Source organism: Somniosus microcephalus, chromosome 16, assembly GCF_052327205.1.
Source record: "Somniosus microcephalus isolate GS21.2 chromosome 16, FLI_Smic_1.0, whole genome shotgun sequence".
NCBI lineage: Eukaryota > Metazoa > Chordata > Chondrichthyes > Squaliformes > Somniosidae > Somniosus > Somniosus microcephalus.
This window is the reverse complement of record NC_141002.1, coordinates 50,041,668-50,058,732: the sequence shown is the minus strand read 5'-3', so window position 1 is coordinate 50,058,732 and position 17,065 is coordinate 50,041,668. Positions and strand designations below refer to the sequence as shown.

At 47.4% G+C, this 17,065-nt stretch overlaps 1 protein-coding gene across 8 annotated transcripts in view; it reads right to left on the bottom strand.

The window, feature by feature from the left end:
* Positions 1–6,656: 6,656 nt before the first annotated feature.
* LOC147106155 (tubby-related protein 3-like) overlaps positions 6,657–17,065 on the bottom strand; it is a 204,447-nt gene continuing 194,038 nt past the window's right edge. For all 8 annotated transcript variants that reach the window (XM_086009004.1, XM_086009002.1, XM_086008999.1 and 5 more), the window contains 4 exons: positions 13,319–13,397; positions 9,795–9,983; positions 7,078–7,230; positions 6,657–6,814 (listed from right to left, as the gene is read on the bottom strand). In XM_086009004.1, coding sequence (XP_085865130.1) covers positions 6,769–6,814; positions 7,078–7,230; positions 9,795–9,983; positions 13,319–13,397 — 467 coding nt within the window. In that variant the 3' untranslated portion in view covers positions 6,657–6,768. The remainder of the gene's footprint in view (positions 6,815–7,077; positions 7,231–9,794; positions 9,984–13,318; positions 13,398–17,065) is intronic.

The window sequence follows — 17,065 nt, the reverse complement described above, 5'->3', positions numbered from 1 at the left end:
GTCCGGCTATGCGCTCGAAAGTTATAGAGCGTACCTACGCGCGCGTTACCTCCGAAGAAAGCTTACGCTTCCGGGACGGTCGTAAGCATATTTACTTTTCGGTCGGACGAAAATTGTTCGCACCTTATGCAAAACACCTTCAAAATTAAACTCATTATCTGCTACTTAGCATTGATTGACTGACGTCAAGGTTCAACCAATCCTGTGCCGTCACCATTGACCAATCCTACAGTACAGTCCCCTGATGGTTGGCCAATCGGTGTGTGTGTGTGGGCGGGACTAATCGTTTTCATTTCAGGGATGTGGCAGCCATTGTTTCACTGCTTCCAGCTCAAACTACTCTGCTCATCCAGCTTTGAAACGGTTAGTACCTCTTTTAAAAATAACATAAGATTTACCAAAAACGTTTTATAAGTACTTTCACTTTCATCTTTCAAGGTATTAAAAGGTAGAAATGTTGCCCGGCAGCAGATTGAGAGAGGGACACAGACAGGGCCCAAAAGCCTGGGACTCGATTTAAAATGTTGCCCGGCAGCAGATTCACAGAGGGACACAGAGAGGCCCCAAAGCCTGGGACTCGATTTAAACCGCCCGGCCCAAAACAGCCCTGGCAAAGCCGGTCTCCCCCAGCTAGGGCGGGCGGTTTAAATCGAGTGCCAGGCTTTGGGGCCTCTCTGTGTCCCTCTGTGAATCTGCTGCCGGGCAACATTTTAAATGGAGTCCCAGGTTTTCAGGCCCTGTCTGTCTGTCCCTCTGTGAATCTGCTGCCGGGCAACATTTCTACCTTTTAATACCTTGAAAGATGAAAGTACTTATAAAACGTTTTTGGTAAATCTTATGTTATTTTTAAAAGAGATACTAACTGTTTCAAAGCTGGATGATCAAAGTAGTTTGAGCTGGAAGCTGAAGTAATGGCAGTGAAACAATGGCTGCCACATCCCCGAGATGAAAACGATTAGTCCCGCCCACACACACACACACCGATTGGCCAACCATCAGGGGACCGTACTGTAGGATTGGTCAATCGTGACGGCACAGGATTGGTCGAACCTTGACGTCAGTCAATCAATGCTAAGTAGCAGATAATGAGTTTAATTTTGAAGGTTTTTTTGCATAAGGCGCGAACAATTTTCGTCCGACCGAAAAGTAAATACACTTACGAGCGTCCCGGAAGCGTAAGCTTTTTCGGAGGTAATGCACGCGTAGGTACGCCGTATAACTTTCGAGCGCATAGCCGGACAGACGCACACCCGAGGACAGACAGAAGGACAGACAGACAGATCGACTCCTTTATTTATATATATATATATATATATATATATATATATATATATATATAGATAGATAGATAGAGATATAGATAGATAGAATAGAATAGATAGATATAGATATATCTATCTAATCTATCTTATCTATCTGTCTGTCCTCAGGTGTGCGTCTGTCCGGCTATGCGCTCGAAAGTTATAGAGCGTACCTACGCGTGCGTGACCTCCGAAGAAAGCTTACGGTTCCGGGACGGTCGTAAGCATATTTACTTTTCGGTCGGACGAAAATTGTTCGCGCCTTATGCAAAAAACCTTCAAAATTAAACTCATTATCTGCTACTTAGCATTAATTGACTGACGTCAAGGTTCGACCAATCCTGTGCCGTCACGATTGACCAATCCTACAGTACAGTCCCCTGATGGTTGGCCAATCGGTGTGTGTGTGTGGGCGGGACTAATCGTTTTCATCTCAGGGATGTGGCAGCCATTGTTTCACTGCTTCCAGCTCAAACTACTCTCCTTATCCAGCTTTGAAAAAGTTAGTATCTCTTTTAAAAATAACAAGATTTACCAAAAAAAGTTTTATAAGTACTTTCACTTTCATCTTTCAAGGTATTAAAAGGTAGAAATGTTGCCCGGCAGCAGATTGAGAGAGGGACACAGAGACAGGGCCCAAAAGCCTGGGACTTGATTTAAAATGTTGCCCGGCAGCAGATTCACAGAGGGACACAGAGAGGCCCCAAAGCCTTGCACTCGATTTAAACCGCCCGGCCCAAAAACAGCCCTGGCAAAGCCGGGCTCCCCCAGCTAGTCTATCTATATATATATATAAAAGGATCGTTCTGTCTGTCTATCTGTCTGTCTGTCCTCCGGTGTGCGTCTGTCCGGCTATGCGCTCGAAAGTTATAGAGTGTACCTACGCGTGCGTTACCTCCAAAGAAAGCTTACGGTTCCGGGACGGTCGTAAGCATATTTACTTTTCAGTCGGACGAACATTGTTCGCGCCTTATGCAAAAAACCTTCAAAATTAAACTCATTATCTGCTAATTACCATTGATTGACTGACGTCAAGGTTCGACCAATCCTGTGCCATCACGATTGACCAATCCTACAGTTCCGTTGCCTGATGGTTGGCCAATCGCTGCGTCTGTGGGCGGGACTAATGCTTTTCAACTCAGGCATCGGGCAGCCATTGCTTCACTACTTCCAGCTCAAACTACTCTGCTCATCCACCTTCGAAAATGTTAGTATCTCTTTTAAAAATAACATAAGATTTACCAAAAACGTTTTATAAGTACTTTCACTTTCATGGTATTAAAAGGTAGAAATGTTGCCCGGCAGCAGATTGAGAGAGGGACACAGAGACAGGGCCCAAAAGCCTGGGACTTGATTTAAAATGTTGCCCGGCAGCAGATTCACAGAGGGACACAGAGAGGCCCCAAAGCCTGGCACTCGATTTAAACCGCCCGGCCCAAAACAGCCCTGACAAAGCCGGGCTCCCCCAGCTAGTCTCAATCTGTCTGTCTGTCTTCTGGTGTGCGTCTGTCCGGCTATGCACTCGAAAGTTATAGAGTGTACCTACGCGTGCATTACCTCCAAAGAAAGCTTACGGTTCCAGGACGGTCGTAAGCATATTTACTTTTCGGTCGGACGAAAATTGTTCGCGCCTTATGCAAAAAACATTCAAAATTAAACTCATTATCTGCTAATTAGCATTGATTGACTGACGTCAAGGTTCGACCAATAATGTGCCGTCACGATTGACCAATCCTACAGTTCACTCACCTGATGGTTGGCCAATCGGTGTGTGTGTGGGCGGGACTAATCGTTTTCATCTCAGGGATGTGGCAGCCATTGCCTCAAGCTAAAAACCCCATTTACTTCCGGCTCAAAATCTGCTGATCCAGCTTCGAAAAAGTTAGTATTTCTTGTGTTATTTTTAAAAGACTTACCAAAAACGTTTTATAAGTACTTTCACTTTCATCGTTCAAGGTATTAAAAGGTAGAAATGTTGCCCGGCAGCAGATTGAGAGGGACACAGAGACAGGGCCCAAAAGCCTGGGACTCGATTTAAAATGTTGCCCGGCACCAGATTCACAGAGGGACAAGAGAGAGGCCCCAAAGCCTGGGACTCGATTTAAACCGCCCGGCCCAAAACAGCCCTGGCAAAGCCGGGCTCCCCCAGCTAGTCTATATATAAATGGATACATCTGTCTGTCTGTCCTTCGGTGTGTGTCTGTCCGGCTATACACTCTAAAGTTATAGAGCATACCTACACGTGTGTTACATCAAAAGAAAGCTTACAATTCCGGAACGGTCGTAAGCGTACTTCCGTTTCGGTGAGACAAAAATTGTGCCCGTGGTATCCAAAAAACTTTCAAAATTATCTGCTCATTAGCATTGAGTGACGTCGAAGTCGACCAATCGTACGGTCAAGCGACCCGACGGTCGACCAATCGCTGCGTGGCGGGGGTGGGTTCCTGGCGCGTGCAGGCGGGCCCTTAGAGTCGAGTGACGGGGCGATTGACCAATCCTACACTTCGGTGACCTGACGGTCGACCAATCAGTGCGTGTGTGGGTGGGCCTTATCGTTCTGAACCGAGGTGAGTCGCCGCCATCTTGATTCCAAACTTTTCATTTCTTTTTCCCGCTTTCTGCGTGTTTCTTTTCAAACCTACATTTCCACCCAAAAAAAAGTTGCTTTTAAAACACAAATTGTTTTTAAAAAAGTTAATTCATTTGTAAATCTTTTTTCTAACCTCTATAATTTTCCTACCTTTCACCGTTTTACAGGCAGGCCTCGAAGCCTGGGCATCTGTTGCCCAGCCACGCCCGAGCAACGCACCGGCCATCCCGCTGGGCCCGATTCCGAACCAGCGGCCAGCCATCTTGGTAAAGGCTGGCTGGGCTCACTGCAAGCTCCTCGCTTGCGCGGCGCACACGCACCTCCACACAGAGCGCAGCCAGAGGGAAGCGAGCAGGTAAGGGGGGGAGGCGGGGCTCAGGAGGGGAGGGGAGGGGGAGCGGAGAGGGTTACCCCGACAACCGGGCTCGCCAGCCGCAATCGGCCGTCTCAAGCCGCTCAGGCCCGGTCCCACAGATCGGGAGGCGGAGAGGGGAGGAGGGTTACCAAGGCAACCGGGCCCGGCCAGCCGCAATCGGCCGTCTCAGGCCCGGCCTCGGGAGGGCGGGGCTCAGACTCACCGGGGCGCTGCGCTTGGCATGTCAGTGCGTGGGGCGGAACGGAGCTCAGCGGAGCCATCGCCGGCAGAGGGGAGGGGGTCTGCTGGCTCCCCCACTCCCTTTCTCCCCCCCTTTCCCCCCCTCCCCTTCTCCCCCTCCCCTTCTCCCCCCCTCCCCTTCTCTCCCTCCCCTTTACCCCCCTCCTCCCCCTTTCCCCCTTCCCTCCTCCCCCCCTCCCCCTCAGTCGCTCTCTCCCTTCCCCCCCAGTCGCTCTCTCCCTTCCCCCCCAGTCGCTCTCTCTCTTCCCCCCCAGTCGCTCTCTCTCTTCCCCCCAGTCGCTCTCTCTCTTCCCCCCCAGTCGCTCTCTCTCTTCCCCCCCAGTCGCTCTCTCTCTTCCCCCCCAGTCGCTCTCTCTCTTCCCCCCCAGTCGCTCTCTCTCTTCCCCCCCAGTCGCTCTCTCTCTTCCCCCCCAGTCGCTCTCTCTCTTCCCCCCCAGTCGCTCTCTCTCTTCCCCCCCAGTCGCTCTCTCTCTTCCCCCCGTCGCTCTCTCTCTTCCCCCCCAGTCGCTCTCTCTCTTCCCCCCCAGTCGCTCTCTCTCTTCCCCCCCAGTCGCTCTCTCTCTTCGCCCCCAGTCGCTCTCTCTCTTCCCCCCCAGTCGCTCTCTCTCTTCCCCCCGTCGCTCTCTCTCTTCCCCCCCAGTCGCTCTCTCTCTTCCCCCCCAGTCGCTCTCTCTCTTCCCCCCCAGTCGCGCTCTCTCTTCCCCCCCAGTCGCTCTCTCTCTTCCCCCCCAGTCGCGTTCTCTCTTCCCCCCGTCGCTCTCTCTTCCCCCCCAGTCGCTCGCTCTCTTTCCCCCCCCCAGTCGCTCTCTCTCTTTCCCCCCCCCAGTCGCTCTCTCTCTTCCCCCCCCCCCCCAGTCGCTCTCTCTCTTCCAACAACAACATGCCCTATATGGTAGGGGCCGAGGTTATGATCTGAAATTGTTGAACTCTATGTTGAGTCCGAAGGCTGTAAAGTGCCTAATCGGAAGATGAGCTGCTGTTCCTCGAGCTTACGCTGAGCTTCCGTGGAACAATGCAAGAGGCCGAGGACGGTGAGGTCTGAGTGGGAGTGGAGCGGTGAATTAAAACGACAGGCGACCAGAAGATCAGGGTCCCCCTTACGGACTGAACAGAGGTGTTCCGCAAAGCGGTCACCCAATCTGCGTTTGGTCTCCCCAATGTAGATGGCAGAAGTCCCGCACAAAGTTATGTACATGTTGCCCTACGCACTTTGTGAAACTTTTATGTATTACAAGGATTTTCAGTTCAACAGTGCACAGTTAAGTCTGTGAATATCTACACAGGATCGTAAATGTCAATGCCCACTTTCTCAGCAATTGGCATGATGCCTTTCCTTATGCCAGTCCTCCATTTTCCCATTGTAATACCCTGGATAAAAAGTGCAAGATTTGTTTTCTTAGACACAACCAAAATGTACAGACATTTTTGGGCAAGTGAACATACTCTTGATGCTGAAATTACCCAAGAACCTACCTGTTAAAGTAATCTAAAATATAAAAGGCCAAGTATTCTGAATAAGGGCAGAAATTATTCCAAATTTTAACAAACATCCTTGTAAATTCGAGTAGCAAAAGTGTAATTTATAATGCAGCCAAAATGCCAACAAACCAACTTTAAGGCGGCCTAAGCAGGTCTCACCTGAGGCCAGCCCTGTTTCGGCCAGGCTAATACTGTGGGTGTATCCTCGCTTAAATTCTCAAAATTAGGGCTGGACCTGAAATGGATTGTTTAAATATTTACAGAAGTCCCACACAAACCAGTCCCCTTGAGCCGCCCTAAATTATGCCGCACAAAATCGAGCACTTTGTGACCTCCACTGGCAGAGTGTCAGGCTATCACGATGGCCTTGAAGAGTTACCCTTTGAAGTAAGCTGTCAGTCTCACTTGGGAAAAAGTAGGAGGATGGCTGGTGTGTGAAACAGGAATGTCACACTGATGCACAAGAGAGAGTATTTCTGAGGCTGTCATTAAGGCACAATATTGAGCAGCATAGATGGGGCCTTATTGACATATCTCGCCTCTACTGTCAGTGCTTTATGCTGATGTTATGTGTAAAACATAGAAATATGTTCCATTTCCTACTCGCCGATATGTCTTGTCTTGCTTAGTGTAACTTCCCAAAAATGAAAGTTATTCAGAGATCCAATATTTCTGCAGTCTCCAATTTTATTTTTATAAATTTTCAAATTAAGTTGGAATATATTTCAGTGAGAAGAATGTCCAGATACTGGTGAACCTTTCTCCCACAGCGGTCTGCTGAATTAACACTTCTTTTGGGTGCAATATTGGTACTTCCACCGGCGGTCCCTGTAATTGAAAAGAGGATAGAAAGAGGTCAATATTGATAGCTCAGCAGTGCAGTGAAGCCCTATTATGCTGCTTTCCACATCTACCCGTTCCAACACCCTGGCCTGGATTTTCAGGCGGTGTAAAGGTGGCCTTGCAAGTAAAACGGGGCGGAGACCCTTCAGCAAAATTTCCATTCCTAAAAGTGGCTGCCACAGTTTCCCTCCGGTGACCCACTGTGACCCTGATCAAGTAAAAATTTTAATAAGCAGCAAGTTACTTACTCTCGATGGTTGTCATGGTAGCTGAAAACTCCCGCCAGGTAGGTAGATTGAGGAGCTTGCCAGTTGAGGAGCTCGTCAAAATTGTTGACATAGTCTGTCCAGAAACAACTTCTGTTGCAGACATTGTTAACACGGCAGCAGAAGAATTTCCACCTGAGAAAGATAAAGCAGTAAAACAATGAACGTGACAATTTCAGACACAATAATGGGACCAAGTTGGAGTTCTAGATCTAGTAACTATACGACATCATGAAAAAAGATGAAAAATCTAAAAGTGAGGTTGCATATATTTGGCGAAAAACACAGAGGGTGGGGGGGATGGGGAATAAAGTGGCACTTAGTCCCCTACAGCAGGGACACGCACAAGCTAGAGTCCTGGATCGCTCAGTAAACAGCATTAAGTTGGAAACAACAGCACCTCCCTTAGAGAGGAAAAAGATGAAGGAAATTGCACTTGAATAGTAACTTATTACATCTCTTCCAGGGGAAAATTGTGCATTTTGTTAGGGGCAGGATGCACAGTTACATGACTCCATGTAGATTTCAAAATGCTGAAAGCCTGTTTGGCCCAGTGGTAAGGGCATGAAACAGTTAAACTTCGAGGCACAGAAAAGGTGCCAGCCATCAAAGTCTGCAGTTCTTGGAGAACACATTGACACTGGACAATGAAAGCTTTGACTCATGATTAACTCTGAAAAGGACATTGACATTGAACTGTGAGGGCTTGAATCATGATTGGTTTCGATGGGAAAAATTAGAATCTGGACAATGCTCTGAGTTTAACTGAAACAATGGGGGTCACGATCGACTTCCTGACATGAATGGAAGATACACAAGTCCTGAGCAGACAATCAGCCAACCGCCCATCAACAGTAATAGAAATCACATTGAATATGTGTTACAGAAAGCGGGAGAGATGAGATGAGTAATCTTCGATCTCACAACTCTGTACACCTCCGGTGATTGAATTACAGGTTGACGAGGTGTGAATGTCGGACAGTTCAGCATGGGGCCAGGTGTAAGAAGGAAGGGAAGACGGTCATCTCCAGCTCCCAGCCTACAATCGACATTGGCCATGAGTAAGTATCAGTTGACTCTACAAGGGGTTTGCGCTGTGTAGGGAGCTGCAGTCAGATAAAGGACGACGGGGACAGGTCATCTCCGATCCAGGCCTACAATCCACAACGGTAACGACCGGCCGTATGGGTGATTGTAAGTTTCAGCCAAATCTCAACAAGTTTTTGTCTGTGTTTTGTTGGTTTTAATAAACTAACAAGTTTTGGGTTGAAACTAAACCTGTGTGTCGTCTACCATTTTGTTCCTGTAAAACCCAGAGTCAAAGAACCCTTGTAAGGACGAGGAAACCAAACACCTTATACCCACCCCATTTTGCATCCCTGCCCAGAAACCGCCTGGGCAGTATTACATTAGAAACTCCAATCCCGTGTGATCACAGCAGATTGAACTCAATTGCCAGGAAGCTGCGTGGTCATCCATCAGCCAAATTCTGGCCGAATGTGCAGGTATATCCCTGATTGGTAAATTTTACCAAGGCCACAAAAACAAGGCAAGCAGCACCTCAGCTACACAGAGATGAAGGTACATCTAATATTCTATTATATAAATGGCTTTGATTTGTCAAGCAGCCACAAACCCCATGAAGCGCAAGTGATTATAAGGTACTTTTTTCTCTCCCTCAGAGTATTGGATCTGTGGAACAGACTCCCAGCAAAAGCGGTGAATGGCATGTCAATGAACTTCTTCAAAAATATAATGCATAAACATCAGATTGGATCTTCCTGTGTTGATGTGTACTGACAGATACTATAAATGTAATCATTCAATGATGAGTTTGAAAATTCTATTTAAATTTAGGTAACAGTACCTCATAATGAAAGTAGTGCAGAAGTGAAGTGCAGATTAATGGGTGAATGCACCAAGTGATTGTGAGAAAGCAGTCTAATCCAGGACCCTGCATAACATGAATTCCAAGAAAAAAGACCGAGGGGTGACCCGATAGGAGTCTTTAAGATTATCAAAGGGTTTGATAGGGTAGACGTACAGAAGATGTTTCCCACTTGCGGGTGAGTCTAAAACTGGGGGTAATATATATGAGAGAGTCACCAATAAATCCAGTAGGGAACTGAGGCAGAACTTCTTTACCTAACGACTGGTTAGAACGTGGAACTCGCGACCACATGGAGTAGTTGAGACGAATAGCATAGATGCATTTAAGGGGAAGGCACATGAGGGAGAAAGGAATAGAAGGGTATGCTGATAGAGTTAGATGAAAAGGGATGGGAGGAGGCTCATGTGGAGCCTAAACACAGGCATGGGCCAGCTGGGCCGAATGGCCTGTTTCTCTGCTACAAATTCTATGTAATAGCATAAATGTGATTCGTTATCAAAATCCTGAGATGAGATTATTTTTCTTAATAATCAGCCTCCCTATTATGTTCAGCAATATATGATGTCGTTTCATCTAGATTTACACATAGATTAGAGTATCACTGAATGATTACATTTGTAACATCAATACACAACAACACAGAACCTGCAGTATAACTGCAATTTCAAGCCGCTGACAAACCAGTTTTATTAACACTGACTTTTTTTTGTTTACATTAGCAAATGGAGGATATTATATCCAATTGTTCTGAAAATTGCCCAGATATTAGCCTTTGATACAAACAATGCTATTAGTTTAAAAAAAATACCTCCTGTCCTCATGTTTGTTGTGGTGATAAGACATCATACCACTAATAAGGGAGTTAAATGGGCAGGTGAAGGTGAACTCTTGATCAAAGTTGTTTACGTAGTCGGTCCATACACAATCTGGCGGCTCTTCGAATGTCTTCTTACATCGGAAATCCCACACACGATCCTCATGGTGATTGTTATGCACACTAGAACAGAAAGCAAAAAAAGCATTTTTAGAACAACTGCAAGAGATGGAAGTTGGGTGGGTCTGTGAATTCCCCAGCAGGCTTTTCACTAAAATGTGGGTTCAAATGAAACTATCAACTCAGGACAATAGCCTCCTCCCTCTGTTAGCTATAAAGATACTAACTAAAATGAGCTACGGTAACATTAATCCAATGTTCATGATTCCACATCACAGTCAATCTGTGCACATGTTCTACACCCTGCTCATCTCTACATCCAAAACAAGAGTGGCGGGGTAGTGGGTGAAGGTGATCTGGCCACTCTCTTAGTAGGTAATGCTGAATATCACAGGCCAGCCCAAAGAGGAAATTCACAAATTATAAACATTACAACAACAACTTGTGCATGTATATATAGCACCTTTAACGTAGTAAAAGCGTTTCACAAGAGTGTTACAAAATAAAATTTGACACTGAGCCACATAAGGAGATATTAGGGCAGATGAGGTAGGTTTAAAGGAGCATTTCAAACAATGTTCCTATTTTTTTTGGGTGCAGGGCCGCGCAGCCCATTCAAATTACCACGCATGTGTGGTTTTTCCCATTAGAATGCCGTTGAGCGGCCTGTGCAGGACCTGTAGATCAATGCGCAGACACACAGCTTAACGGAATAGTGGTCTTAAAAGGAGGAGAGAGAGGTAGAGAGGCGGAGAGGTTAGGAAGGGAATTCCAGAGCTTAGGGTCTTGGCAGCTGAAGGCACGGCATTGGAATTGTCAAGTCTGGAAGTAACAAAGGCATGGATGAGGGCTTCAGCAGTAGATGAGCTGAGGCAAGGGCGGAGACGGGCAATGTTATGGAGGTGGAAATAGGCGGCCTTTGTAATGGCGCGGATATATGGTCAGAAGCTCATTTCCAGGTCTACTATGGCACCAAGGTTGTGAACAGTGTGGTTCAGCCTCAGGCAGATGTTAGCGAGAGGGATGGAGTCGGTGGCTAGGGAATGAAGTTTGCGGCAAGGACCAAAGACAACAGCGTTGGTCTTCCCAATGATTAGTTGGAGGAAATTTCTGCTCATCCAGTACTGGAAGTCGGACAAGCAGTGCGAAAATTTAGAGACAGTGATCGAGAGAGGTGGTGGTGAGGTAGACCTGAGTGTCGTCAGGGTACATGTGGAAACTGAGGCTGTGTTTTCGGATGATGTCGTCAAGGGACAGCATGCAGATGAGAAATAGGAGGGGGCCAAGGATAGATCTTGGGGGACACCAGAGTTGACGGTGCGGGAGTGGGATGAGAGGCCATTGCAGGTGATTCTCTGACTACAATCAGATAGATAAGAATGGAACCAGGCGAGTGCAGTCCCACCCAGCTGGACGACGGTGGAGAGGTGTTGGAGGAGGGTGGTGTGGTCAACCGTGTCAAAGGCTGCTGACAGGTCAAAAAGGATGGGGAAGAATAGTTTACCTTTATCACAGTCGCATAGGATGTCATTTGTGACTTTGATAAGAGCCGTTTTGGTACTGTGGTGGGGCGGAAACCTGATTGGAGGGATTCAAACATGGAGTTCCAGGAAAGATGGGCACGGATTTAGGAGGCGACAACATGTTCAAGCACTTTGGAGAGGACAGAGAGGTTGGAGATGGGGCAGTAGTTTGCAAGGACGGAGGGGTCACAGGTTTTTTTTTTTTTTTTTTTTTTTGGGAGGGGGTGATGACGACAGATTTGAAAGAGAGGGCGACTGTACCTGAGGAGAGAGAATCATTAACAATATCAGCTAAAATGGGAGTCAGAAAAGGAAGTTGGGTGGCCAGCAGTTTAGTGGGAATAGGGTCGAAGGAGCAGGAGGTGAGCTTCATGGAGAAGGCATGAGGGGAGATTGGGGAGAAACTGGAGAAAAATGAGAGTTCAGGGCTAGGGCAGGGGGGAACCTTAGAGGAAGGTTGGCTCACTGGGCTAGGGAAAGGGAGGGAAGTAGCAGAGGCAGCTGGTCGGATGGTCTCAATCTTAGTTACAAAGAAGTCCATGAGCTCCTCACACTTGTTATTGGAGGTGAGGGTGGTGGAGACAGGGGAAGAGAGGTTTAAGAAGACGGTTTGCAGTAGAGAAAAGAAGCCGGAGGTTATCATTGCATTCCCGAATGATCCTGGAATAGTGAGCAGTTTTGGCAGACGAGAGTAGGTCCTGATAATGCTTTATGTGGTCTAGCCAGATCTGGCAGTGAATGGCTAAACCAGTTGTCCGCCATATCCGTTCAAGTCTGCGTCTCTTGGACTTAAGGGAGCGGAGGTGAGGGCCGTACCGGGGGAATGGTCAGGGCGAGAGAGAGTAATTGTTTTAATAACGATTAGGGTAGTGATGAGGGTGTGGTTGAGCAGATCGATAGCTGCAGAAATGTCGTGGTGAGTGGAGGGCCAAAGGCTAGACAGTTGGGATTTTGAAAGTGCAATTCTAAGTGAATTGGGAGAGTTTTTTCCCTCAGGGGTGGACACAGAAGAAAGTAGGGTTGGGAGAGGGTGGGGGGAAGGGGAACGTGGGTGAAGAGCGATACAAGGAAGTGATCAGAGATGGCCTTATCTGTGATCGACATGATGGGAGTTGCGAAAACCACGTGAGATGGCAAGATCAAGGGGGTGGTCGTGAATATGGGTTGGGGAGTTTACGTGGAGGGAGAGATTAAGGGAGGATAGGAGGGTAGTGAACTCAGAGGAGGGAGAGCATGATGAGTCGAGATGGAGACTGAAAACCCCGAGGATGAGAAGTCGCTCAGTGCAGAAGCTGAGGGAGGAAAGCAGTGAAGATATCTCAGAGAAAGTTTTTATGGTACTTGGGTGGGCGGTAGAGAATGAGGATTTTGAATGAGAGGTGAGAGGGTTGGAACAAGGTGAGATGCTCAAAGGAGGAGAAAGTGCCAGAGGAATAGGGGGACAGAGCAAGGAGTGATTTCATGATCAGAGCCACACCACCACCGTGACGGCCTGGGTGGCGCAAATGATGGAAGGTATAGCCAGGCGGGGAGGCTTCATTTAGCGGGAAGGTGTCATCACCCCTCAGCCAGGTTTCCATCAAGGCCATGATGTTGATGCAATCGTCTACAATAAGCTTATGGATGGCAAAGACTTTGTTCACAAGTGAATGGACATTCTGGAGGGAGATGCGGATAGGGGCGGTGATAGGTAATCCGCTGGCAGAGTCCACAGGGTCAGCACTGGGAGGGGTGAGTTGGATGTGGAGGAGATTGGCAAGATTAGCCCCCAGCAGGCAGGCTGGGCAGGAAGGTTGCGACCATCTTTGTGACATATCCTTATAGAATCTAACAGATTCCTACTAGATTATTGTGCAGTGACTTTTAGTCACTTACCTGGTAATTGTATCAATTGTATTGAATGCGGTACAAGTAAAATACAATTCGTTATCATAGTCATTCACCCAGCGTTTATCTGAAATAGAGCACAGTCATTAAACGCGTCCAACTTTCTAATTCACCAGGCATACAATATAATAAGAGTACAGATGGAGCAGTATCCCAGGACATGGATTACCAGCACAAAAAGAATGGGTTGCAGGTTCAGTTCCTTGCAGGGGAGATGTTTATCTTGCGGGGGCTCCATGCTAAGATTCTATTTGGGGTCCCTAACAAGACAATGATACTAAATACTACCTACTTAATCTGGTATCAAATCTGTATCAGCATCTGAGAAAAGTATTCACTGGAAGGGTCTCCACTCAAAACATAAACCTGTCTCTTCAAACACTGACTGGGCCACTATATACATTCCAGCATTTGTTAGTTTAACTACAAAGAATTGAGTTCTAACTAGCCTGTATTTTTGTAGTGCGATTATTATTTTTTTTTAAGAGACGTTCCTTAAATGATTAGAGCCCGAGTGCTACCTAAGAGCATGGGAAGGGAAGGAGGGAGGGAGGAAGAGGAAAGGAGACAAGGTGGGAAGGAGAGACGGGATGGAAGGAAGGAAGGAGGGAGGGGGAATTTCCCAGCAGCATGGGAGTTACTCCTTCTCCTTAACTCTCCTCACACTTGCAGAAAGTGAATCTTATTCCACGTTAGTGATTGTAAATTCTGAATGAGTGGAGAGGAGAGTGGAGGGAAGCAGTGCACCGAAAACGCAGCCCCTGCATTCTTCCAGCTTGGAACCAGGACGTAAGCAGCATGACCCGCTTGGAATGCATCCCATTTACATTGTATACATGGATTGATGGCGGCTCTTACTTGTAGGTGAGTCCATCAGCAGAGGCAAAGTGTTGCTGGCTGGTGTTGTGTATGTACCTTTAAGAGAGAACTACTTTTATACTGTAGTACTGGCAGTGACCACTGTAATGTCCGCGCCTCAATAATACACGGACTTCGGGAGAGCAGTTTAACAGGTACTTTACTGAACAAGAGGCAGCTTGAAACTGAAACTACAGAAGCCTGCTAGGGCCTTTTATACAGGGGTGGTCACTGCCGGTACTGCAGTCTAAGACCAGTTATTCCCTTAAAAGGTACATACACAACAACCACACCTGTATATAAAGCAGTAGCAGGCTTCTGTACTTTCAGTTCCAGCATACCCTCTGTTCAGTAAACACCTCTTATTACCGTTCTCCTGCAGTCCGTGTGTTATTGATGCACGGACACTATAGTGGCGACGAGCAGGTTCGAACTCACCTGCAGTACTGCATCACCTCACGGGGATCAATCCCTAAAAAGAAGCTTCTTGGAGGTCGAAGCCAGAGCAATGGGCGTCGACCGTGGGCAACCGCCCAGTGATCCATCGGAGTTCAGAGAATCGCAGGGGAAGCTGTGGAGTGCTGGGCCTGGTTCTCCAGTCAAGGTGTCCCAGCAAATCGGGCTGGTAGCAGGTAGTGCGCTGACCCTTCCCGGACTGCGGCGGGCTAGAGCTCGATCGAGCGGCTCTGTAAGGGGGCCGAGCAGCGTCGTCGGAAAGAAAGAGAGAGAGAGGGTGGAGCGCACAGGGTGCGGCCGGTGCTCAAGAGTCGGGCAGCGTTGGAAAAAAAAAAGGGGAAGGAAAAGAGATGCGCAGAAAGCCGCGGGGCACCGCCATTACCTGTTAGAACGCTAGGAGCAGCATTGGCAGCAGGGGGAAGAAGGAAAAGTGCAGGAGGTGCCATTTTAATCCATTGGGGAAGAAGGAAAAGCGCGGGAGGCGCCATTTTAAACCACCCAAGATGCCGAAGAGTGGCAGCATCACTGTTTTCGATAACAAAATGGAAGACTGGACCACGTATGTGGAAAGAATTGAAGTGTACTGCAAGGCAAATGAGGTGGCTGCTGAAAAGAAGGCATCGGTATTATTAAATTTGATGGGCGCGAGGACATATGGCCTATTGCGAAATTTAATTACCCCAGCTAAACCAGTGGAGAAAAGTTTTGAAGAGATTGTCAATATCTTACAGGAACATCTAAACCCTACACCGCTGCTGATAGCAGAAAGATCCAAGTTCCATAAACGAAACCAGCACAAAGACGAGAGTAATGCTGACTATCTTACGGAACTACGCAAGTTATCGAAACACTGCCAGTTCGGAGCAGGACTGGCAGATACCTTAAGGGATAAGTTTGTCTGCGGGCTCCAGAGGACTACTTTCGGAAAAGGACCTTACGCTAGAAAAGGCTTTCAGCATTGCAGTATCCTACGAAGCAGCAGCACGGGGAGCTGCGGAAATACAACAGAAACCGCAAGAATATAGCACCAACGAAATGGCATATGGAGCAGAAAAGTGCTATCGCTGCGGCAGAACAACCCATGACCAGAAGGATTGCTGGGCTAAGGACAAAGTATGCAGGCAATGTGGAAAAATGGGACACATAGCACAAGTCTGCAGGTTGGGAAAGAAAACCAACACTAAAAGAACTACTAAGGAAAAGTACAAGAAAGTACAAAAGATGACGGACAGTAGTTCAGAAGACCAGAAGAGTTATAATGACTCCGGGAGCAGGAGACTAAGTTGTCTAAAGTTACACAACATGATCGCAAAGGAGGATCACCGAACCATTTGGGTCACCCTCATGATAGCAGGGTCCCAAGTAAAGATGGAATTGGACACAGGATCAGCCCCAAAAGTCATGAATCGACGAGACTACGAGCGGCTATTCTCACACATTCCCTTGAAGGATACGTCCATTGTCTTGAAGACATATACGGGGCAAAAAGCCTACCCCAGAGGAAAAATAAGGGTGCCCGTTAAATACAACGGCAAGGAAACACAGGAACTGTATCTATATATACAACAAGATGGAGGACCACCATTATTGGGACGTGAATGGATCCGAAAAATACAATTGGATTGGCATTCCATTCAGGCGCTAACTGTGGCTGACAAAAAAGATGACGACGCCACATCTGGACGACTGTCAAAAATTCTAACTGACGCGAAAGAGACATTCCAGCAAGGACTTGGGACTCTAAAAGGCGTAACGGCAACAATAAAAATTGAAGATAACGCAAACCCAAAATTTTTTAAGGCCAGACCGGTACCGTATGCGATCCGCCCAGCCGTCAAAGCAGAGCTGGAGAGTCTGGAGCGTTTGGATGTGTTGTCCAAGGTGGACTGGAGCAAGTGGGCCACACCCATCATTCCTGTAATGAAGAAATCATTGAGCAGCACACCTGGGGAACCAAAGAAGGTTCGCACCTGTGGGGACTTTAAGGTAACTGAACCCAGTCCTTCACACAGTACAATATCCACTGCCACGGATAGAAGATATTTTCGCCTCACTATCTGGAGGGAAACGCTTTACGAAGATTGATCTGGCCCAAGCGTATCTACAAATGGAGGTAGATGAACCATCTAGAAAATACCTCATGATAAACACTCACAAAGGTCTTTACCAGTACAACCAACTGGTATTCGGGGTAGCATCAGCTCCGGCTATTTGGCAGAGGGCGATGGAACAAGTCCTGCAAGGGATCTCGGGGACCCAGTGTTATTTGGACGACATCCTGGTTACGGGTGGAAATGACAGTGAACACCTTGCCAACCTGGAGCAGGTGCTCACTAGATTACAAGAATATGGGCTACGAGCCAACCGCCCCAAATGCGAGTTTTTCAGGAAACAAATCTCGTATTGTGGCCACGGGATTGA